The following is a 25,764-nucleotide window of genomic DNA, read 5'->3' on the forward strand; positions in this document are numbered from 1 at the left end:
AAATACATCATAAACTTCAATCGGTATTAAGACGTGGTTTATAATTTTTTCTTAGACAAAAAAGTTTTAAAATTAACTTATTTAAACTAGTCGGTAAAATTGAACAAAGTCAAAATTGAAAGTTTTGAAGAAAATTAAAAAATAAATAAAACTAATAATATTAAGCTTATAACTTTCTAATTTAAAAGTTTGCATAGCTGAAGCTATTGATTTTTTTAGTGTTGATATTTATAATCTTTACTTTTTTAATAGAGTATAAAAATGTGTAACAAAGTTTATACCGTTTTTAAGAAATTTTTAACTGTTTGAAGATCTTCAAACAAATAAAATTTTGTTAACAAAAAGTTAAACTTTACGAAAATTATAATAATCTTCAGGTTTAGAATCTTAAGGAAAACATATCATATTTTTTAAATATTTTTGCCGCTATATGCTTTATAACTACTAGTTTAATATTGAAAAATTAGACAGTTTAAAATCTATTGCTTAAGTAAAACAACAAGTGTTCATAAATTATTGCAGTATTATTATTCTGATATTCAAAAAAAGTTTTGGAAAAAAATTAAACTATGTAGGACTAATAGATAAATTATTATTTTTTTAATTTTTTTCAGCAATTTAAACGTTTTTTTACAAGTTTTTTTCACAATTAGTAGTAGTTAAAAACAAAACAACAAAGCAAATAAGTATTATTTTATTTAAACAAATTTCAAAAAATAAAAATGTTCTTATATAATTAAAAAAAAAAAAATTACCAGTTTGTCTGTCAAGTAAAGAAATAATATAGTTTTAAGACAAATTTTTTAAACCTTATCAAGTTTTATGAGTTTTGGCTTAAAAAAATATACCAAAGTATGTATAAAAAGTCCAGTTTTTATTAATTTCGCTTGAACTTTCAAGTGTATCAAATTAAAACTATAATATATATTGATAAAATATACAAACATCTTAATTTAAATACATAATGATATAATTATAATACAAAATATTTTTTTTCGTATGTAGTTTTTAATTTGTAACATTAAAAGAAAAAAAAGCTATACGTATTGCTTTATGTATTTAATGAATTAGTTAAACGTTAGTGGTTTACTATTTGAAATATTTAGCTATTTTTAGGACTTAAAAACTTAGTTTTTAGTTAAAAAAAGCGTTCATTTATAATTATAAGTAAATTTTATATACTTTATCAAGTGTTAATAACTAACTTATGTTTTACCCTGTAAAAAACCTTGATAGAACTTAAATGTTTTGCTATAGGAAGTTTTTGTTTAAATAAAACCGCTCAATTTTTTAAAACACACTCAAAACAAACCATAGAGAAACTACTGAAACTAATTTAAATTGAATGCTCCAAATCTTTGTGGTGAAGTAAAGTTATGTATTCTATGGAAAACTTTATCCATACTACTTAAACCTTTTTCTTATACAACCCAAACGTTTTCCATGCTTATCAAAATGTATATCATCTTTTATCAGAATTTTTAGATAAGAAGGCATATGTAGTTGTCAGATAGTTTTACCATATAATTAAGAAACTTAGTTTTAGTTTTATATAGAAAAGTTTAACAAAACTGTTATGATTTCTGATCACTTATGCTAATAAAAGCAAATTATCATGATATATTTTCTCCTTGTGATTTGAGATTTGTAAAAATAAAGTTCATTTAGTTTGTGGTCGATTTGTCTAGAGCTACTTTTGATTTTTAAAAGTCAGTTTTGTAAGTAAATTTTAGGTACTATAAGGTTAAATTTATTTATTAAGAGCCTGGTTATTTATAGCCTTGATTTTTTAGAGCCTGATTATTATTATAAGGCCTGATTTATTAGATTTTGACTTTATAGTTCTTAAGTATGTGCAGTATTTAATTTATTTTAAAATAATTTTGAGATTGAACTTAAGTGTTTTGTTTAGAAGTTTTAACGAAAAGCTTTTTATGAGTAAACTTTTTTTTAGAGCTTTGTAAACTTTTTTTTAAAGCTTTTTTTTTTGCTTTTACTTTGATAATTTTTTTAGTGTTTGTTAAAGTTTTTACAAACTAAAAACACTTTAACTTGCTTTATAGATACGCTTAAAGGAATAATAATGATTTGGTGTAACTTTTTTAAACTTTAAATATAAAACAGTATTGTATAAAAAATATTTATTTCCATAGTTTTATTAAAAAACAATTGAACACTTATTTCAACATAGAAAGTATATTCATTTAAACAAAAATAAAAACCCTTAAACATTATGTACAAATAAAAAACATTGAACATAAAACAGTAATTATCAAAATAAAATATTTTCTCAGTTTTAATTAATGTTACTTGGGTTGCACTTTTTGAAAACAAAAGAAGAAGCCATGCAGAAAGCAGAGCAGATCCAGCAGTATGTCACTGAAAACATTATTAAAAAAAAGAAAAAGCGGGAAGAAAAAATAAAACTTCTGCAAAACGATGAATTAGCGTAAGTAATTAGAAGTATAAAGTGTTAATAAAATTACCTAGTTGGTTTTCCTCAGTTAAATTTACCGTTAAAAATTTAAAAGTTTGATTTAAATTCGAAACTAAATATTTGCTTTTTAGGTAATCAATAAATTAACATGTTCAACTAAAACTCGTTTAATGTATTTGTAGAAGTTAAAATAATTATGTTTTAGAAACACAAAAATTTAATATAAACAAGAAGCGAATTAAGAAAATTTATAAGTATGTGTTAAATATTTCTTATCATAACAAACTAAACTGAGTCGAAAAACAAAAAGTTAACAGGTTAGCGCAGTTTTTATGAAAACTGTATGTGCTTATAAAAGTATGAAAAGAACTCTGAGAAACAACGCTTACTGTAATTTAAGTAATGTTTATGTTATTAATAAATTACTATAGTTTAACAGTAAACTCGTTGTTTATCACAAAAAGATTTTTTCACAATACGTCACGATGCAGGTTGCGTCACAGCGAGACGAACTTCTCTTCCGACAACCGACCACGGTCAACAGCGACATCATGCGATAGCGCCCCAGAATATAACAGACAGCCTGTCAGGAAGAAGAAAAAGTCCCCCACCCACAAAAAATCTCCTAAAACGAACGACGGTTACGGTTCGGTGACCACAAACGGAGATTTGAGCGACCAGCAGGTAAGACAATTGTGACGTCATTGTGTGATGCTTCAAAATGGGCATGGTAAGCATTCTAATTACGTCACAATTTTACCGAATGCTCAGTACACTTTTAATAACAAATATTTGTTCAATAATTTTAATTTTAAGTTTTAATGAATTACGAACAAATCGATTAAACAAGAATAATTTAAAAAACAACTCAAAATTGCAAGCTATTTGCGGTAAACTATTAGAGCCTTGGGCTAAAACCAACTTATTTACTTTTTATTTAACTCCGTGATTTATTTAAAGCAATATACTTAACAATAAAATAAAATCAAAAGGTTGATTTGGATGGGGAGAGGGCTAGTTACCAGGGGTCGAGGGGTCCTGTTAAAGATGAAGATAAATCTCAGAGGTACACTTTGAAGGGAAGCGACCGGATAACCCATCACAGTTAGTTTTGTTTATAATAATAAAAAACTCAATCGTCTGTATATATATATATATATATATATATATATATATATATACATATATACAAAAGCCATTAAAAAAAACCTTTAAACTAATATATTTTCAGGATTTTGGTTTAGAAGTTAGGGTTTTAAGTTTAGTGTTCGCTAACACTTAACTGAAAAGTATTAACGCTGCAATATTTTATATAACCTGCCTACAAGAAAAGTTTTCTACTCTTAGCTTAGAGTTTAAAAGTTAAAAGTATATAACTAAACTTGAGGGGTCATTCAAAGATGATCGTTTAGAAAATTTTAGTTTAAAAAACAACTTTAAACCTAGACTGACTTTTATCATATTAAATAAATCAAATAAACTAAAATTAGTTTGTTTAAATAAAAATTGATTTAAAAGATAAGCAAATTAAATTTTCCCAAAATTGAAAAAAATTATAGATATACAAAATTTGTTTAGATTATGCATCACTAAGTGTTTTTAAAATATATTTTGCACAAAAAAACTGAAAAAAAACATTTTTTACTAACATAGGTGCAAAATTTAATGTTATTATTACAAAAATTTTATGATTACTTAATTAGTTAATTGTATTAGTTTATTGTGTAAGTTTATCTCAAAATTTGAAATATATCTTAATCAGCTATTAGTTTTTAGCAAAGAAAAAGTTTAATTTTTCTGGTATTTCATTGGTTGCTTAAATTTAAATATTTGTTATATGTTTTTACACTTATTTTTTAATGCAGTTTAAGGCTTATGATTTTGTTTATTGAATATGAGATAAATGCAGTTGAAACTGTTTCATTTTTATTTGTTTTAATGTCTACTTGAAACAGTAAATACTTATACTTCTAATGAATGAGAATTAGAAGGATTAAAACCTATAAGTTTAGATTATATTCAAATCACTGAATACACAAAGACTAAGAATAAGTTGATCGAATTCAAATGTCTTTATTTTTATTATTCTATGTTCATTAAAGCTAAGATGATTAATAAACTAACTGGACCAGCATTTTTAGTTTTTTAAAGCTAGTTTTTAAATTTTTGTTTTGGTTTTGTTCAAAACGAGCTTAGAACTAAAGTAAAACAAAGCTAAGTTCTTACAGAGTTGTTTAAACAAAATATTTGAACTTGAAAAAAAAGTTTATATCAAAATTACTTTTCATTTTTTAGTATATCAGAAAAAAATACCAAACCAGTCTTTACTCTTTGTTTTTAATAAGCTTAAGTTACTTTAGTAACTATGTTACAACACGTTTGAATTTCAAAGTACAATAAAAGTATTAAATGCCTTTGTATACAGGAAATAAATTTTATTATTCATTGTTACTAACATTGAATGTAACTATTTAACTTTTATGTAATTAAAACAATTATCAAGACTAAAGTTTTAATTAGTTTTAATTATTTGTAAGTAGAAAAGATTTTGTTCATGCCTTTTTGCGTGGGCAAACGTTTTAAAAACTATTAAGTTGAGACTTACTTTAATTTTGTACTAAAATATTTGCTTTCAAACTTTTTATTTCCTTATTGCTTTAATTTAATAGTGTATTCAAGCAGCTTTTTATTTGTGGCAGAGTAGCAAGGCTTTAGTTGGTATGTTTTAAACTCATGATTGTTAAAAACGTGATTAAAAAAAACACTGATAAAACTTTTTAAAGTTGGCTTTTTATTTTAAAACTAGTTAATAGTTTTACTGAACACTTTAGTATAAGTAGAAACAGTTTTATTAGTATAAAGCTAGTTATAATTGTTTTGTTTACACTTTTGCGTTTTTATTTGTAAGTAGAAAATGTGAGTTCTAGATGTTTTTTTTGGTATAATTTATTTTGGGAGACTTTTAAAACATATCATAGAGTTGTCAAAACTAGCAAAAACTTTTTTTGTCGTGCATAATGATATAAGTTTTGTTTGTTTGGCATGTTTTGCATTAACACCAAAACTATTTTTAAAGTTGTTTATCTGCAAAACACATAAAGTAAACGTAATTTTAGAGTTTTTACAGTAAGTCGTTAATAAATAAACTTTTATAAAGACTTCACAACAAAATGCTAAATGTGCTTGACTACGTCACATTATAGTTTTACTTTTCAAAACTAGAGAATTTTAAGCAGCATGATTTTTAGAACAAACTGACTGAATTTTCCCGACAAAAGTTTACTGAGTTTTACTTAAATATAATGTTATATATTAGATTTAATATACTGCTGTATGAAAATATTAAGTGTTTTTGTTTTAACTGAAGCAAGTGGTTTTATACAGATGATTTTGCACATACATATTTCTAGTTTTTTTTTTTTTGTTTTGAATGTTTTGGTAACATTTAGTCATAGTAAATTGTTGTATATGTTGACAGAATTTTAGCGTTTAATTTAAAACAGATTTTACTTGAATCAGCTTTGCCAGTATCGTTAACAAAAATGACAGAATTCTAATTTCGAAAAGCACATTTAATTCGATATAGAACTTTTTTTAGCAGTTTGTTTACCTATTTTTATACCTAAAATTATAAATATTTATTTTCAGTTTAACTTTGAACAGTTTTGTCAGTATGATTGACAAGAATGGCAAAGTTTATTTTTTAAGTATAAAATTTGAATAAAAAAAACTTTTGTTATTGTTTTTGCTTGCTTTTAGACTCAACTTTAAAAAGTGAAAAATTAGTACAGCCATTAACAAACATCACCGAAAAAAATAGTTTTTAGTGTATAAAACATGTGTAGCTTTTGTAATTGAAACCAATTTGATGAGCACTACTTATTGGTAGTAAATAAAGTTAATTTTAAAAGTGTACTGCTAAAATTAGAAGTCTAAGTTTTTATATAGTTTAAATATTGAAACAGACTACTTTGTTGTAATAAAATGAGTAATTGTAAATATGAGTTGCTTGAATTAGAAGAAGTTTCTGTAGACGACAAAAGATTTAATGAATTAGGTAAACGAGCTACAAAAACTTAAAATTATTTAAAGAAAAAGTTCTTTTATTTAAGCAAAAACTTTCTTTACCTAAGCTTTATCTTAACTTCGAGCTAAACAAAATCGAACTCAATTATACCACACTTTTAAGTTTTAACTTGCTTTAAAAATTTATTTTAAATGTTAAGTATTTTTTAAACTTTCACATACAACAAGATATTCTCATGTACTTACGTATGTGCTACAATTTTTAGTTAGAATAAATGCATATGTAACTAATATATAAACAAGTATACTATAAAGGATATAAATATAGCTAGTATTATAATATTAAAAAATAATAAATAGTAAACAGCGTAAAAAAGATATAAAGAATATATAGACAAGTATGAAAACTATTTAAAAATTTTACAGACGATACAAGATTCTCCGAATCAGACCACTGCCATGACTCTTCAGATGAAAGAAGAAAGTTAGAAAGTAAAAAGCGCAAGAAGGCCATGAAGAAATTGACAATTGCTACTTGCTTGTCTTGCCTCTTCATGATCATGGAGATTGTAGGTTGGTGATAAATTGACAAAAAATAATTTTAAATGTTTATGCGTTATAAAAACATTGGTGATTGGTATATGCTTGGCCTGCCAATTATTAGTTTTAGATATTTTGAACAAGTACTGTTTATTCTTTTTTTTAATCTGATAGCTACTTATTTGTCATGATATTAGAGATAGTACCTACTTTTATTTTTTTATCCCTTTTTTTGTTACATCATAATACCTTTATATCTTTTTAATCAACGTTGTACAAAGTTATCATATTGAAACGAAAAATGCTATAAACTTTGACTATTGATACTTACATGGCTGTCAAAGTCGTGGTGTTTTGTTCTAGTCGAAACTTAATTTTCGACTATTCCAATTACAGGATTACTTTTTAAAAGTTTTTGTAGTTAAGATAATAATATACTTTTAAACTTATAATTTCAATTTTAATATCCTTACATTTAATATATTAAAACTTAACTTAGTGTGAAGTATAAAACTATATTTTTATTGTTGTATGATTTATAAATCTCATTGTATATTCTAACTATAGTTTACTTTTAAGTAGTACAGTGCGAATTTATGGGTTTAATTATGATAAAAGATAGAATAAATCAGTTTATCAAAGATGTTAAAAAAAGTCTATTGACAAATTTGAACTTAAAAATGATATTTCAAACTAAAAAATTTTTCATAGAACATTTTCTTCATAAAGTTTTTTTTTGCAAAATACCTATCTTTAATAATCAAATGCTTAATGTTGCATTTTTTTTTGCTGCATCTTTAATATTTCAGAAGCAATGACCACAAAATTTAAAATATGTTTTGCAACAAACATCATAAAGCTATACTTAAGTTTTGTGAAATCTTTGTAATTTAATAAGCCGATTTGACTTAGACTAAGAAGGCTAAGAAAACCACTTTTTTCTAAGTTCTAGACTAAAATAGAGTATTAAGTTTGATTTAGTTTTATTTATTTTTACTTTTTAAATGTTTTTAAACTTTAACAAACTGTTACAATTTACATACAAAATATTCTTTTTTATTCAAACTTAGAATATTTAGTTAAGCAAGTTTTTATTTATTATTTTTAAGCATTTGATTGCAATCGATAGTTAAGTTGCGTAATAAGTTAGTAAACTTGTTGAACTGTTTTAGCTAGGTTATGATAACCACATTTATTCAAAGTTATGGTAAATTTTGCAATTTAATCCAAGCCTTTAAATTATAAATAAAAAATTGCCACAGTTCAAATTAAACGTGTACCAATAAAAAGTTCATAAAATAGAAGCAGCATATTTTAGAGGTTACTCTAAATTAAACATCTTTAATTTTACTAGTAACTTCATAATTCTATTTTAGATTTGAAAGTTTAGTTTCACCTTTATTTGCCATAACTATACGGAAACTGATAATGCTAGAAACTATTAGAAAAAAATAAAATTTTAACTTTAAAAAAAATAAATGTTGGTGTTTTCTTGAAACTCGCGGTTATAATTCTTTTAGTTCGATTTGTTGCAGTCATATTACATTAAATTTTTATTCCTTGCACCTTTCATTAATCTTTTAAACTTGCATAATATGTTTCTAAATGGTTTTTGTAATACTAATAAAACTCAATTTTACAAAGCTTAAATGTTTTCAATTTTTTTTAGGTTTTATTATAAGGTATTTTGTTAACTTTTCTAACGAGTATACAAGACACAACAACAAAAATTTATAGCTTAAGCAATTTACTTTTTACAAAAATCTGCATTTAAGTAAAAAAAATCAAGAAGAATATTAACTTTCAAGTATTGAGCGTTTATGCACACAAGGACATTTTTGAGGCTTAATTTCATTTCGTGATGTAAAGTTTTCCAAATGCAGACGGTACTATTTCACTAAAAACACAACGTTTGTGTGTATTTAGTGAAATAAGTAAAATTTACAGTTTTAATGAACTAATACATTTAGTCTTCAACTTCTGCTTTAGTATTAAGTGTATTATGATTTTATTTTAATAATGTTTGGTTTAAAAATAAACATTTATTTAAAAAAGTTAAAGTGTAGGAACGGACAACTTAGGTTTTTATGATCCATAAAAATTGCATGGAACTTTAATTTTTGAAGGTAGAATACACACTTTTAAGTACTGGTCGCACTTAAGTACATTTTTGAGGTTTCATTGCACTTCTATAAACAAAGTATTCCGAATGCAGACGATACTTGAAACTATGCAAATTTATCACGAATTGGCGGTCTACAAATTAGATCTAATTTCAAGCGTATAAACCGCACAGTAGAATTTTTTCACAAAAGTGTCTTTTCACAAATGTTCCAATCTCGCTAATTTGATTAGTTCATAAGTGTCTTTTACAATCGTGTCCATTTATATATTTCGAACATCATTACTTCATATAAATTTTTCAAAGATTTTTTTTTAGTCCGTATTTATATTTCTTGAAACTGTTTTATAAGATTATCATTTCTTGGTAAACAAACTTAAATAAACTGCTATATACAAAAAAAGGTTATTTTTTAAAGTTACTATTAAAACTAAGTTATCTAGTTTAGTTTATAAATTTAAAAAATATTTTTAGTACGTAGAAATATAAAATAATTTATTGCTACTAACTAAAAAGCGTTTACACTAAACAAGTATTTATCAACAGAGAGTTATTAGACAAAAATCCCCGAAATCAAATAAAAGTTATTTTTGATGTTTTTTCATTTAACCTAATTTAAACTTTTTAGTTATTTATCGATAAAAAAAGTTTATATCTTTCTTAATAAAAACACATTCTAGTCATATCAGCGAATTAATTACTTCTTATTATTACAAAGCTACATAAATCACTTTGAAAACATAAACAATATTCTTTTCTAAAAATTTAATTTTTGTTTAGATCAGTTAATTTTGTTTAAATTTTAACCGTCAGTTAACTTAAGTGTTTCTTTCCTTACCAATTATTGTAAAACATTTACTAACTTTCACCAACTAACAGGAGGATACCTAGCAAACAGCCTGGCAATCATGACAGATGCGGCCCATTTGTTAACAGATGTTAGCAGCTTCCTCATCAGCATAATCGCGCTCCGGATGGCATCCAGACCCATTTCTAAAAAGATGACCTTCGGCTGGCACAGGGCTGGTTCGTTTGTTTTAATTATTACAATAAATTTTTTATGTATCATTAGTTATCCTGTAACAGTTTGTTATAACTAAAAAGATACTATTTAAGTAAAAATTTTGACCTTAAATAATTATGGCTTTACATACTAATTGTATAACATTTTATAAAACGAACACACAACACATAGTATTAAATTGTTCAATATTAGTTATGCTTGTAAACTAATATTTGTTTCAGCTTGTGAATTAGTAAAACAAAAATCAAAAAAAATTCAATAAGCGTTCTTTTGTTATTATGATTAATATAGTGATATTTTTGTTTTTTGTTAAAAGCATTAAGGATATAATTTTTATCTTCCTAAAGTATTATATTATTTATTTTTAAAGCAAAATAGTTTTAAACTTAACTTAAATATACTTCACATTTGTTTCATAAGTGTTTCTCACTCTTTAGTGATCTTGTTATTAATGTTTTTAGCAAATATAAATTATAAAAAAAAGACTTCAACCTAAAATATATACCTAACATTTTTAAACAAAATGTTCAGTTTATTTATAGGCAAAAAAATTTCAACTTAATTTATAAGGCATTAAATTTATAATTAAAAAAAATTATATCTATTGTTTGTTGAACGACAAAAAAGCGCTAAATATAGTTAGTCCCAAAAAATGGTGTACTAAAAACCTTTCGGTTATCAAGTTATTATTTATTTACGTTATAAGTTTAATCTTATCTCACGGCAAACGAAAGTCCAGGCTTCTGCTCTGCTGACTTTCGCCGATGTTTTTTGTTGATCGTTATAAGTTTAGTAATAAATACAATAATAATGTATAATATTTTATAGTTGTAATCTAGATAGTACTCTGAAATATGAAAAATATGAAAAAAAATCAAACATCAAAAAGTTTCTCGAAAACTGTTTTTTGTTTTTATATAGTTTGTTAAAAAGATGGTATTTTTTATTAACATAAAGATCATTTCAGCCTTTTTAAACTAAAAAGCGATCTAGATGCTTACGAAAAGTTAACTAATAATATTATTATTCTTAAAACGTATCTGCCTCACAGCTTTAAACAGAATGAAAAATATACGAATATGTATTAGGGGTCATTGCAATCTGATATTACCTAATAAGTAAATTCTTTAACAAAAAATAAAAGTACTGAAACATTTTTCTTCATTAAAACAGAATTGATAGTAATCTGGATACTTCAAATGTAACACTCTTTTTTTCATAAATATATTTTATTTCTCAAAAAAGTGATAGAAGTCCTTATAAACGAGCTATTTGGATACTTTATATAAGAAAACAATACTTTTATTTAAATAATAATTCTTTTTTATGTCTCACAGAGGATATAGTAGCACAGATTGGTTTGATAGCCACTTATATACTGAATATATTAAAACATTTTATTTTTTTGTAAATATTTTGTTTCTTACAGAGGTCATTGGGGCACTAATAAGTGTGATTGCTATCTGGATACTGACAGGAATCCTCGTTTATGCGGCCATATACCGTGTTATAACAGATGATTACACGGTTAATGGGGAGGATATGCTGATTACTGCTGGCATAGCTGTTGGCTTCAATATTGTGTAAGTATTTCGTATTAATTTATTAGCTTGTGTATTTATTATTTTTCACAATGTTTTTATTTATGCTAATCACGGTAGGAATCGCTTTTGGCCTTAATACTGTGTTAGTATTTTGTGCTAATATCTAAGCTTAGTTTATTTATTTACTGAAAATTACAATTTGTTTGTGCTCATAACTGCGTATTGCATCGTATTAGAAGCGTACTATGTTGAGTAGTATTTGAGCAGTATTAATCTATTTAAACAACTTGTTGCATCACTATAACACCACTAACTATGTATGATGACGTCACAAATCTTAAAATTGGTAATCGCTGTCGGGTTTGAATAGTGTGTAAAGTTTTAATTATATTTAACTAATTATGAATTATATATTAGTTAATATTTTTTTATTAGAATTTATAATCATTGCTCGCATGAGCGCAGACATTGTAGTAGGTTAATTTGTAGTGTATTAAAGAAGTTTACTTCGGTTTTCTTGTTGTATTTAGAACAGTGTGACGATGTAACACGTAATTGTAAAAATTCAATGCTGTATAAAAAAAATTAGTTTTGAAATGTACGTTTAAGAGTAAAAACCTAAATTGAGGTTGATTAAATCTTAGTAAAACATAATTTAGTAAGTAAGTTCACCTAAAATAACAAACGGCAAATTAGATAAAACTTTAAAGTATGTCATATTTCTGGTTTGTGTATGATTTTAGAAAGAAATTGTATAAACTAACACAGTATCTACACTTGTGCGTTGACAATGCTTTATATAAGTTTTGAACTTAATATTTTATATTCGATCTCTCGATGTATGCTTAAATAAAACATTGTATAAAAAAATAACTTGTACTATAATATGATTAGGAAGCTTAAAGTTATGTGAATTATATAAATTTAATCTTCAAGTGTGGCTATAAAAAATTCAAAATTTCATAATGTTTTCCTGTGGTTTTAAAACTTTAAGATGATAAGCTCGGTAAACTGAAAACAATTAAGAAGTATTGTAAAATAAGTATTTAATTGTGCACCAAATAAAAAGCTATTACTGTCTGTTAACACTAATTAAACTTAATACTAAAAAAAAACATTAGGACAACCTTAAACTTATAGATTAAACTGATTTAAAGTGAAAAGTGAAAAACAGTTTTAAAAACTTTTTTACAATTTATTTACGCAAATCAGAGTATCTTCTGGGAAAATATGCACACTTTTAGAAATTTAAAGTTTGTTAAACTCTAGTTAGATCATATTTTATTTTTAGTATAAACTTTGTAAAAATTTCATGTTCATAAATTTACATAGAAACAAATTCTGCATACAAGTTTTATCTTGCACAGATTGGGACTGACTCTACACGAGCATCATGGTCACCATGGACATTCGCATGGTCACTCGCATGGTCACGACCACAAACACGACCATGACCACGATCTCGAGAGTGGAACCGATTCGCACAATGATGAAGGTTTGATTTGACCGTTTATGTCGATATTGGGTTTTTCCCAAAGTTATTTAACTTATGATAAGTTAGTAGAAGCACTATTGTTAAAGGTCTTGTCTATATTCGTTTTTTATTTTCATTTTTGTAAGCTCTAGTTGCATTGTTTTCTAAATTAAATATTTAATAACTTGTAAACTAAATAAAAAGACATCAAAATATTTCAACGTATTTTGTTATTGTTTTTTAAATATAGATATTTTAGGTTTAAAAACACAAGTTTCTGATATATAAAACATTTAAAAGCTTGTACAATTTTTATTAAGCAATACGTCTAGTTCCAACAAAACATTTTGACAACTTATTAAAACCATAGATGTAATTTATAACTATATACAGCTGTTGTTTATTAAAAACGTCAAGTATTTAAATTTATTTGTTATCAATCAACAAACTTTAACTGCTAATATTAAATGTGTTTTCTTGTAGGTAAAGCTTGTTTAAATTAAGTAAGAATTTACATACTAATTCAGATTTTTACTGTAAGCTACAATTATGTTTTCTGTTGAGAAGTTATACTACAACATCATTTGCTTAGTTACTTTAGCATAAAATAAAAATAAAAATGGTAAAGTTGTTTTTGTCGTCAGTTAATAATTATACAGCTAACTTAAACAGTTTATTAATAAAAACATGTAGCAGTTTAAAGAAGAGTCTTTATTCCACTATATTTTGCAGTAACTAACATGTCTTTTGTTTTAAATTAACAATTTGATTGAAATGCTTGTTTATTTTACAGAAAGTGGAAATGTAAACGTCAGGGCTGCCTTCATTCACGTAATTGGAGATTTACTTCAAAGCATTGGGGTTTTGATAGCCGCTTTCATCATTTATTACAAGGTTATTTATATTGCAGTATGATAACATAATTTATATTTTTATAACAATAATAATTATATATTGATCAAATACTTTTATTATGCTGTTTAAACAAATATAATATAGTTTAAATTTAGAAAATCTTACCTTTTACAAAAATCTTTTAACGCACGCGAAACATTTTAAGATTTTTTTTCATCATAGTAAAATAAAGTGCGAAAGTTTTTTTAAAAGTTGTATATCTAAACCATAAGAGCAATTTGAACGGTTTTCGATAAAAAACCACTTTTCTTTTTTGTGTGAAGTTTTAGCTTGTTTTCGATCATTAAAAAACTTTTAAGTATACCTTAGCGTATTTTAATTCTGCTCAGTTGTTTTAAAATATTTAAATTAAACTTTAATGTCGGAAAGTATTTAAATTGTTTAATGTTTGGTTTTTATGACGAGTTTTTTATTTCAATATTCAACATTTAATTTTTAAATTCTAAGTATAAATTATGAAAGTTTTGCACGAAAAAACTCATAAAAATTGTTTAATTTAAGAAATTTTAAGTTTATATAAAATAACATACAATAAAAATATTGAAAACAGAATTATTAGTAAGACATTATTCAATATTTACTTTTATAGCCAGAATACAAGATAGCGGATCCAGTTTGCACATTTTTATTTTCAATATTCGTACTTGGAACTACAATAACCATTCTTAAAGACACTATTGTTGTCATTATGGAAGGTTTGTTTCGGCTTTGAAAATTAAAAATGTTTTTTTTTCAGATAATTTTTTTTTGTGTATGACAACTTAATTATTGTTAGTTATTAAACTAACATCTTAAAGAAAGTGAACAGCTTTTGTTGGTATTAGTAGCAAATTTTCAACCAAAGAGCAAAAATAACAGACTATGATAAAAACGGAAACAATCTTTGAAATAGAAATTTATAAAAACCATTATATTTTTAACCCTTTTTTGTTGTTGTACCTAATTTTTTAATCAAAGCCGTACAGTTTTGTGCTGATTATCAAAGACGCGGAAACAGTTTAACACGCTTGAGTTCATATCGGTAGCAAAGATATTTCCATTCGTATTACTAGCGATGCGGTTAGACTAATTTGAACCAAAATGTTTTAGCTTTAATTACAACATTTTTATAATAAGCTTAACATTATATTGAGCTAAGGTATGAGCAAAACTTACTGGATATAAATATTAAAACAACACTATGAAATCTTTAAAAATGTATTTTCTACCAATCGAAAGTTTTGAAATCTTAAAAGGTTAAAAGACAGTTTGTAACTTTGTTTGAACAAATTGTTTCTTTTAATTTATAGAACATTAACGTGACAGGCCACTCTTAACGTTTGAAAGCACAAATTACTTTTCGAAATATTTTACAAACTTACGCGCCAAAGTAAACTTTTGTACTTTACTGATTGATTGATACGTAGCACCACCAAGAGATTGACATATTCCTTAGTGTATATAACTTATCTGAACACTAAACAGAACCTTAGTTCAAGCATTTTGCCATTATACTAACTGTTAAGTACGGTTACAAAGTTTTAAATTGTATGTCTCATATTGTATTTGTTGATATTGATATGAGTAACAAAATACTTAAGTTTTTGTTTAAATTACCCCTTTGAACGCTAAATAAAGTTTTGTTTTAGAAAACTACTATACAACTTTACAGGAATATAAGCTCTTTTTGAAAAATTTTTAAAGCTGTTTTATATTTGAGCTACCTTATTTGATCTCAAAAATTTTTTCTATGGTAATTCAATATAGTTACTTATTATCACAGGCACACCTATCAACATCAAGTACAATTTAGTGCAGGACAAGTTATTGGAAATTCCCGGTGTCCAAGCTGTACACGATTTGAGGATTTGGTCGCTAACGTTGAACCAAACTGTCATGTCTGCTCACCTTGCTATTGGTAAGAATAATTATATTAAAACTTATAATTTAATTTCTATCTATTTTATTATTTTGGTCATGTTCATGTACATTGTTCATGGGTCGTGTCTATTCATCTTGCTATTGGTAAGAATGACTAGATTTTTTTTATGTTTATACTTTTATATTTTGTTACTTTTTTAGTACTAGAATGAATCAAACTGTTTTGTCTGCACATCTCACTATTGGTTAGATTGATTATATTTTAAGTTTTGGTATTTACTTTGTTTGTTGTTATATCACTTTGTTCGTACTACACTGAGTTAAACTAATAAAACCACTTTAAAATTAGATAAAAAGTCCACTTTGTTACTTAGAAATTTAGTATGTATTGTTCATGACTCATATCCTTTCGACTAGCAGTAAAATTCTTAAAACATGCAAGAAAACAACCAAGAACATAGCTGTGATTCCTTTTATATTTTATAAAAGTAAAAATTTTAAACAGTTTTACATTCACAACAGACAAGAAAACAGACCAGAACATTGTACTGAAGAGAGCGCACAGAAGACTGAAGAACCTCTACAATTTCCACTCACTAACCATACAAGTCGAATATTACTCTGATGATATGAACCACTGCAGTCTGTGCAAACCTGTTACTAACTAAGTGGGCGAAACATACGGCCTTGTGGGTGAAAGTCATTGGTGCAGAATGCCAACTTTTCATATACATTTATAGTTTCTCAAAAACGGCGATGTAGTCCTTTAGTTTTAGATTTGCTGAATTTGATGAACGTATTTTTACTAACTTTTTTTTACAGTTTTGTGTGATTATTAGACCTGAAACCTTTAACTACAGGGTTGAAAGCTTAAAACTCAAAGTTCCTTAGAATATTTTTTTATCTCAAACAAAAAAGACTTTTTTAGAAGCATTGTAAAAAAGTTAGTTTATTAAAAAAAATAAATCTCATATTATTTTGTTTCGTTGAAAACGGAAAAATTATAAAAACAAGACCTAATTGATACTTTAATTAGATTTATAACTTTATTTAAAGATAAAAAAAACTGTTAATGAATTTAAATTTTAATAATTTAGAGTAATAAATATTTATTTTGATTTTTTTAAGAAGCACTGTAACAACGTTTAACTTTTTTAATTTATCTGTTGTTGCTGTGGTTTTCACTTTTATTTCTTCGAATTAAGAAAGAAAAAAACAAAAGTTTTATTAAGTTTAACTGTTTACAATTTGATTGTGGTTTAATTTTTTTCATTTTTATAGAGACTTATCAAAATAGTACTAGTTATTATGTTAACTATATGCAATTGAAAGTATACTTATATAATACACAACTTTAGATTTACTTTTCAAAATAGCTTGAAAAATTTAAAACTTTTAAAATGTCAGTTAGTTAGTCAGAAGTTTTAAACTACTTGATTTCGCTATATATTTTTTTATCTATTTATTTTTAATTTTAAACCTTATGCATTTTTGTTGTTGCTTTGGCTCAGCCACAGATGTGCTTATTAGGATAATTTCGGAAACTTTTGAGCTGTCTAAGAATTTAAGTACTGTAAGAAAATTATTAAACTTTTATCATTTAGAAATGTTTATTTTCATGAACATTTTTAAACTTTTTATCTAACTTGCTTTAATAAAATATTTTTTTTTAATATGAAGATTGTATTGTTTTTTTTATTGTATTAGAAAAGTATCTGATTTATAAAAGAATAAAAGACGTTCGCACAATAATTTAAAAAGTATTGAATGAAAGTTTAAACTCTTTAAATTAATGAAGCCTAGTAAAGTAAAATGTACAACAATTATAATAAACTGTATTAAACTTATAAAGTTTAATACAGTTTGTTAGCTAAAAACTGTATCTTTGCAACATGTGTGACTTTACCTATTAAATGTGAACTGATGTTGTTAAAACTAAAAAAGTATTATGTTAATCGTTTATTTACGATCAGAGTACTCTAGGCTAAGCTAGAAGTTTTAATGTTTGTAGCTTTGAAAATGAGACTTTGCCGAAGCCTTATAATCTAACTCTTTATTTTTCTAACCAAGCGTAATCAAATCAACCGATAAAGTATTGATAGTTTTAAAGAGTATCTGTTAATAAAAATTGTTAGTTATAAATATACTTAAATTTTCAGATAACCCAAAAATATTACATATATTTAGAATTCATACTAGCATTAACATCTTTCTTTTACAAGTACATTTTTCTCAAACTCAGTATTCATATATAAAATAAGGTAACTTCTGAACAATGAAACCTATGCGTTAAAATTTGAAACGTTCTGGTGTATCCCTATTTTAACTTTTAGCAATACTTTATACTGTTTTCTGCTTTAAACATTATTTTTAATTAACATTACAACTTTTAGTTTAGTTATACTTTCTTTTCACAAACTTAGTACTTATTGCCAAACACAATTTGTTTAATTTATTTCAGTCAATACTTAGTTGGCGTACGACGAGTAAACTTGGTACTTCTCGAAATCGGAAGAGTTTTTGGATTAGTTTGGATTACCGTTGTAAACTAATTACTTTTTTTGTAATATTATAAAGTTTTAAATAAAAGACTTGCTTGATTTTTGACTTTAAATATATAATACGATTAAAGATAAACCGTAGAATGTTGAAACACATAATTTAGAAAAATATATTGTTTGGTAGTTCTAAATAAACTTTAATTTCTAGACAGCATATAAAAAAAGCACACAATTTTTAATAGCAAAAAAAAAACAAACATTTTTTACAAAAATTTATTCTACAGACTCAGTACTCACGCCAAAAATACTTAAATTTTTTGATTTAATATGTTTACAGCTTGCTCTTGGTGAATCCCCAGTTTCCGTATGGCGGGTATACGGGGTACTCTTTGAAGTTGTCTGATTTTTTGTAATGCGCTATCCTAGGCAAGTTGTTGTACGTTGCCAGGTAACGGACCACGTTGGGGGCGGAGTCCAAGCATCCGGGGACCATGAGGCTGATCTAAAATTATTTAAAATAAAAATTTCCTAAACTTCATAACTTATTTTTAGTATTTATTAGATCTAGATATAAAACCATTGTTATAAAAGGTTTTTTAATGGGTTTAATATATTATAAACGTTTATTTGTTAGCTGAATTGACGAAAAGTTAGTTTACTAACACTTATATATTGACGAAAGGAAACAATAATAATAAAATTTAGAGTAAAATTAAAAATTTTTGGAGCGAATTACATTTATTTAATATTTATTAAGTTTTGCAGCTAAAAGTTCAGCTAGCTTAGCATTCTGGATACAACGCTTTTAGATATGTTTGATTAAATAGTTATTTATAGTAATTTAATATTTAAATAAACGGTACTAGTGTGTGTATTTATAAATGACAAAATTGATGTCAAAAATTTCCTACATAATAAATACAATTAAAACACAAAAAATCTAAATGTATAATCAAACAAACTTAGTCTAAGCACTCACAAATCACAAAACAGACATATAACAGTTCAACTATATTAAAAAATAAAAATACTTATGTCTAACTCAGCTTACCTGCTCGAGGCACTCGCAAATGACAAAATCGACGTAGGACAGTTTGTTACCAGCTGACCACTGATGCGTGGTGAGGAAATCTTCCAATGGCTTCAAAGTTGTTGGGAGGTTCTGTTTAGGGGATTTTTATTTTATTTAAGTTTCAAGTTGACTTCATTTTATATAAATTATATATTTTTAAAATAACTTTTAAAATATCATATACTTAAACTTTTAGAGTTAGCTAACTTATTTTGCAAAATGAAACTTGTAAATAAAGTAGCAAACTAAAGTTAATATTATGGAAAATCCTCCAATGATATCAAAGTTGTTCTGTTCAGGTAAATTATTTGTTATGTAAGTATAGAAACAACAAAGTATTGATAAAAGTTATATAAGTACTATATTTATATAAGTATACATAAAGTTAGTAAAAACTTTTAGTTTATTAGATAATTTATTTTATATTACTAATAAACTAAGTTTTTGAATGAAAAATCATCTACAATGGCTTGCAAGGTCTTTTAATGTATTACTTTTAAGCGAAGTTGCTTGTAAACATTGAATTTTAGTGATCAATACTAAATAAAAATTTGTATCAAAAATATATAAATTAATAGTTTTAGAAGTTTTCAATGTAAGTACAGGCATATTATATTTACTAGTTTGTTTAAGCTAACTGCTGTTGAATTTAATACTTTAGAAGAGTTATTACTGTTAAAATTTAATTACTTAGCTTAGTAAACATTACAAATATTGTATTAATTGTTTTATTTTTCAAATAGAGAATATTATTTTCATAATTTATACATATCACGTTATTTATTTTTAATTAATGTTTGTCGTATATTTTGAAGTAAAAATTTCTATACTTTCTAAACAATGTAAAACTCCAAAAAGTTGCGTATTCAGGCGAAATTGTATAGAATTTAGTCCTAGGACTAGGTGCACGAAGTACCTTTCAGTTATCGATTCGCACACCACTTGTTTAAGAAATTATTTGTTATGTAAGTATAGAAACAACAAAGTATTGATAAAAGTTATATAAGTATTATATTTATATAAGTATACATAAAGTTAGTAAAAACTTTTAGTTTATTAGATAATTTATTTTATATTACTAAAAAACTAAGTTTTTGAATGAAAAATCATCTACAATGGCTTGCAAGGTCTTTTAATGTATTACTTTTAAGTGAAGTTGCTTGTAAACATTGAATTTTAGTGATCAATACTAAATAAAAATTTGTATCAAAAATATATAAATTAATAGTTTTAGAAGTTTTCAATGTAAGTACAGGCATATTATATTTACTAGTTTGTTTAAGCTAACTGCTGTTGAACTTAATACTTTAGAAGAGTTATTACTGTTAAAATTTAATTACTTAGCTTAGTAAACATTACAAATATTGTATTATTTTTTTTATTTTTCAAATAGAGAATATTATTTTCATAATTTATACATATCACGTTATTTATTTTTAATTAATGTTTGTCGTATATTTTGAAGTAAAAATTTCTATACTTTCTAAACAATGTAAAACTCCAAAAAGTTGCGTATTCAGGCGAAATTGTATAGAATTTAGTCCTAGGACTAGGTGCACGAAGTACCTTTCAGTTATCGATTCGCACACCACTTGGACACCTTTTAACGTCTTGTTCAGGACACTACTTAGATTATTTATAACAAAACTAATTGTAAAGTTTTATTTGAATTTTAAGCTAAAAAAATTATCATTTTAATCTATGCATAGTTTATAAACTTACAATTTTTGTGAATTTTTTATTCAAAAAAATATTTGTTTACTTTAATTTGAATAAAACTCAAAGTTAGCCTCAAAAGCTGTACAATAAAGTTTTAGTTTTAGACTAAGATAGTCAACTAAAAGTTGAAAAGCACAAACTAATTACTAAAAAGGTTAAGGAATATATTTCAAAGATTTAACAAACAAAATTGTCTTTGATTTACAAAAATATATTTTTTTTCGAAAAAAAATTTTATATAGCTATATTAGTTTTGTTTTTAAGTTAGTGTAACAACTGTTAGTTTTTTGTATTTTAAACAGTAATTAAGTTCGAGAAAATGTTATTAATTAAATACTTTTTTTTTCAATTTGTAACGTTTTTCAATTTGATTTTTATATTGATAAAAGTTTCAAACGCTCTTTCTAAATTTTCTGTTTTTATTTCAAACAATTTATATGATTTTTTTTAAAGTCATAAGTTTAAAAGGTATTTAGGTATTTTTAAAACTATAGTTGATATTGATTTTTTATTAAGACTACATGATATGCTTCCTTGTTCTTCTATTTTATTAATACAAGTTCTAAAAACTTATGGCAAATAAAACTTACAACATTTATTTTACTACAATAACTTAATCAAAAATGTTTCAAATAAAACTTTAATAAAACATTCACAAAATATTTGAAAAATTCTTCGTGAATCAGGTGTTAGACCGAAATATTTTGAGCGTTTTTTTGTCGTTAAATTAACAATATATATATTTATTATACTTTATTACTTAAATTTATCAAAACCTCGAAATAAGCTTTCTTATCGGCCTCAAAGTCGCCACTGAAGATTATTTTGACGAATCCAGATCTCAGATCTGAACTGAAACCTTCGGCTCTATCGATCGCGACCCTGTCTTGTTCTGTTTGACCTGTAAAAATATAATTTATATTACTAATACTAAAAGTTATTGGCCAAATTAAAATTAAGTTCTTTCGGTAGTTCTCTGTATTTTTATCTTTGATTTGCGGATATGTTTTAAAAATTAGTCAGCATAGCGACAAAACAAGTATCTAAAAATTATGAAGCTTAAGTTTATCTATTTATTTATTATATACTCACGGAAAGATATTGTATATGTAATGTTAGAGTTCTATCTAAGCATTACATAACTGTCAAAATACAGCATCTATATTAATTTATGAAACTTTTTCAGCTAATAATTACGTTTAGGCTGTAGTTATTGATGGACAATGCTTTTTAAAACTTTGCAGCTTGTCACTAGGCGTTAAAGACAATTTTAATACTTAGTACACATTTTTAAAAGCACATTAATAATAACTAAAGGTATTTTTATAAATTAATGTCAGTTATTATAAAAAATAAGTAAAAAATAAATTAAATTCAAAATTTTTAACAGTTTTTAGCTTATAGATTGCATCTATGTCCTTTCTTGTATAACTCTAACCAAAACAAAATTTCTTATTTTAATAAGTTTTATTTGTCTTTGAAAACCTTATTGTATGTATCTTTTTACGTTTTAAATTTTTTATGTACCGGTAGCTTCTTTGAACATTAAAATGTTTTAAGCTTGGTAACATTTTCACAAAAAACTAAATTACAGAGTTTACAAAAGAGCTAGTTGGTTTAACTTAAAACAAACAAGTGTTTTATTTTTAATTACTAATTAAACGAAATGCAGTTTAATTGCTTGCTTTTTATTGGATATTTCTATACAAACATAATGTAAAATTTTTGTAAACAAAGTAAAATAATACTATAATGTAAAAATGCTGCTAAACTAGCTTCAAACTTAGTTGGAAAGTATACTTAAAGGTCAGTCTGATTTGCATATTTGCTGAGTAAACATTTTTTTAAAGTTTTTTTAATCTTTACTACTATCCTTATTACTTACCCAGCTTACTCAAAAACTTTAAATTAAAAAAACTATTTAAAAACAATTATAATTAAAAATTTAAAAAATCCTGAATCTTATTTTTGCTGATCTAAAAACATGTAAATCAGACTGACCTTTAGATTTACTAGCCGAATTAATTTATGAATGATGTCAGCTTAATAAAGTTAGAGTTTTTTTTTGTTATAATTGGCTATCTTTTCATTCCTCATAATATTATGACGTAACAACTTTTTTGTTTATGACGCATCACCGAGGTATTAGTTTTCACAGTTTGGTAGAAACAAAAAACTCCTTAAATCAACTTATACTGTGAGTATTTTCAAAACTAGATGAAATGACAATACAAATGAACCAATTGTTATGTTTATTTTCTAAAATAACTTAAACTTATACAGTGGTATAATAACAAAACGATTCAAACTTTTAACTACGTCAACTCTAAAGGATGTGAAGCAAACCAAAATATTCGAAAAATATCTAATGCGGTTAAAAATTAAGTTATTAAAAAAAATTCAATACATAGGAAAAAAAAAACAAAAAATAATTAACTGAGTACTTTTGAATTTAGATAATAGAAAAATGAACCAATTAATTACGCTTTCTTTCTTAAATACCTTACAAATGTATAGTTTCTTCAAAACATTTAAAAACATTTTTAAGACATAAATTTGAAAATTCTATAAAAAAATGAGCTGATTGAACACAAAAAAAATACTACTTAGTGAATTAAGTTATCCTGCTTGAATAAAGTTTTAATAAAGCAACAAAAAAAAAACAAACCATTTAGTTGATTGTATTTTCTCGCCAAGTACCTCATGATGGCGTATGATTGGGTAATGGTCATGTCCCCATCTTTCAAATACGGCAAATTCGGAAAATCAATGCCCTTGTTGAACTTGTTAGCTGTCCAATCATCGCCATCTTGGCCAACCTGTGTTCATTACAAACGTTTTATTTTTAGCTTATATAAAAAAAGTTCAAATTAATATAATTATCAATATTTTTATACCTTCTTAATAAAATTTTGTAAGTTGTGTTTTTAACTGTTTACTTTAATGTATATAAAGAATAACTTTTCAGAAAACTATTATCATAAAAATTGCTAACCAAAAATAAATAAATCAATTATTTATGCCTATGAAGCAAAAATTGAAAACAGTTTTACAATAATTTTTTTATTTTATGTCTGTAACGAAGGTATTTTTAAACTTTGTTATTTTAAACACTCTTTTTTTTTTTTGCATTCAATGTTTTTATTTTCAAAGCAGTTTTGTCATACACACTAAATTTTATGCGTGTTTGGTAAAATCTAAGTTTTACTAATTATAAACATTTTATTTTATGATTTTAAAGAAAGTAAATTCTTAAAACTTCAAGTACAATCAAATTTTCAAAAATATAATTTTTGAAAAAATCTAAGTATAACTATATACATTTTTGAAATCGGCACCCAAGTAGACCATCATCTGTCTGCATGCTTCACCGAGTCCTCTCAGTGGCCAGTATGTGAACTCCATTGTGTTTGATTTAAAAAATTCTGACGAGTAAAAAAAATTGGTAAGAAAAAAAGTGAACAATATTAAATGTGTGAATTTTGTCTTAGTTAATTGAATAAAATCTTTAAAAATTTGAAATTGTTAAATGTAGACTTTTGACGTTTTGTTAAATTACTCGAGAACATGTTTATTTATTTGCTGTTGAGAATTTAAAAAACATTTGGTAGTGGTTTTTCATAAAAAAAGGTTTTTTTGTTTGATTTGATGTAAGTTTTTAACTGAATTTATAAAGGAATTAGTTTAGATAAAAAAATACTCAATGAACGTTAACTAAGAAAATATTTTTTTTTAAACAGTATTTTGTGTTCAGTATTCTAAGAATACTTGTTCATTGTAGATTTTAACTAAAACTAATATACTAATAAGTCATTTAATTCTTACCTTTTTTATAATTCGAACAACTGTTTACAAATGTTTAATATTTTTTTATTTGAAACTTTTTAGTTGTTGTTTTAATTTCGGGCCTCATTTTACTAAAAATAATTATTAATCTTTAATTAAAAAAGTATTTTATAAACTTCTGATTAAACAAATTTAACCTTTACAACTTATATTAAGTTTTATAACGAATAAAAAGGCCTTAATATATTTTTGACTTATTATAGAGCTGTTCTCGAAAGTACTAAGTAACAAAGCAGTTTGTTTTTTGTTAAGCTTATAAAACATATAAACTAAAAGCTAAAAATAAAATCAAACATAAAGAAAAAAAAAATTCTAAACAACAATAACAAAAACAAAAAAAAGCAATAAAAGCTTTTGTGCTTTACCCATTTCAATATTTATAAATTTGATAATTTAAGCTGAAATATTATAAAGAACATTTAGAAAACTTATTAAATAAAAACGTTCTTAAACTTTTATGCAAACTGTTCTGCAAAAACGCTGCAGTTAAACTGAATATAAAACCGTTACAAAGTTAAGTTGTAAGTCACATCAAGTTAATAATTACCTACAGCTTGTTTAAACAATAAATGTTTGAACAATTAATATTTACTCCAATACTGTTTGACTTTGACGGGCTTGCTGAAAAACTTGAAACAAAAAGTTTTTTTTTAATTTTAATGTTTGAAAAACCTGAAGACTTAA

General features: G+C 24.8%; 2 protein-coding genes across 2 annotated transcripts; one reads left to right on the top strand and one right to left on the bottom strand.

Annotated features, from left to right (window-relative positions):
- Nucleotides 1-2,299: 2,299 nt before the first annotated feature.
- Nucleotides 2,300-16,788, top strand: LOC145831328 (proton-coupled zinc antiporter SLC30A2-like). The gene is made up of 11 exons (XM_082938541.1): nucleotides 2,300-2,449; nucleotides 2,929-3,121; nucleotides 3,430-3,541; nucleotides 6,890-7,036; nucleotides 10,005-10,151; nucleotides 11,579-11,732; nucleotides 13,061-13,188; nucleotides 13,961-14,061; nucleotides 14,672-14,777; nucleotides 15,845-15,979; nucleotides 16,465-16,788. The coding sequence occupies exons 1-11, from the start codon at nucleotides 2,304-2,306 to the stop codon at nucleotides 16,608-16,610; spliced, it is 1,515 nt and encodes a 504-aa protein (XP_082794667.1). The 5' UTR covers nucleotides 2,300-2,303; the 3' UTR covers nucleotides 16,611-16,788.
- Nucleotides 16,789-18,774: 1,986 nt separating this feature from the next.
- Nucleotides 18,775-24,639, bottom strand: LOC145832130 (glutathione S-transferase Mu 2-like). The gene is made up of 5 exons (XM_082939486.1): nucleotides 24,556-24,639; nucleotides 23,903-24,053; nucleotides 22,011-22,135; nucleotides 19,495-19,605; nucleotides 18,775-18,945 (listed from the first exon to the last, which is right to left on the bottom strand). The coding sequence occupies exons 1-5, from the start codon at nucleotides 24,637-24,639 to the stop codon at nucleotides 18,775-18,777; spliced, it is 642 nt and encodes a 213-aa protein (XP_082795612.1).
- Nucleotides 24,640-25,764: the final 1,125 nt, after the last annotated feature.

Source organism: Thalia democratica, chromosome 3 (genome assembly GCF_965202585.1).
Source record: "Thalia democratica chromosome 3, ktThaDemo2.hap1.1, whole genome shotgun sequence".
Classification (NCBI taxonomy): Eukaryota; Metazoa; Chordata; class Thaliacea; order Salpida; family Salpidae; genus Thalia; species Thalia democratica.

Coding starts and splice junctions, on each gene's coding strand:
- LOC145831328 (XM_082938541.1), top strand. CDS start 2,304: ATGTTACTTGGGTTGCACTTTTTGAAAACAAAAGAAGAAGCCATGCAG. Junction 14,778..15,844: donor TATTGTTGTCATTATGGAAG/GTTTGTTTCGGC, acceptor TTATTATCACAG/GCACACCTATCAACATCAAG. Junction 15,980..16,464: donor GTCTGCTCACCTTGCTATTG/GTAAGAATAATT, acceptor CATTCACAACAG/ACAAGAAAACAGACCAGAAC.
- LOC145832130 (XM_082939486.1), bottom strand. CDS start 24,639: ATGGAGTTCACATACTGGCCACTGAGAGGACTCGGTGAAGCATGCAGA. Junction 19,606..22,010: donor ATAAGAAAGCTTATTTCGAG/GTTTTGATAAAT, acceptor TCCCCTAAACAG/AACCTCCCAACAACTTTGAA. Junction 18,946..19,494: donor TTTGCGAGTGCCTCGAGCAG/GTAAGCTGAGTT, acceptor AAATAATTTTAG/ATCAGCCTCATGGTCCCCGG.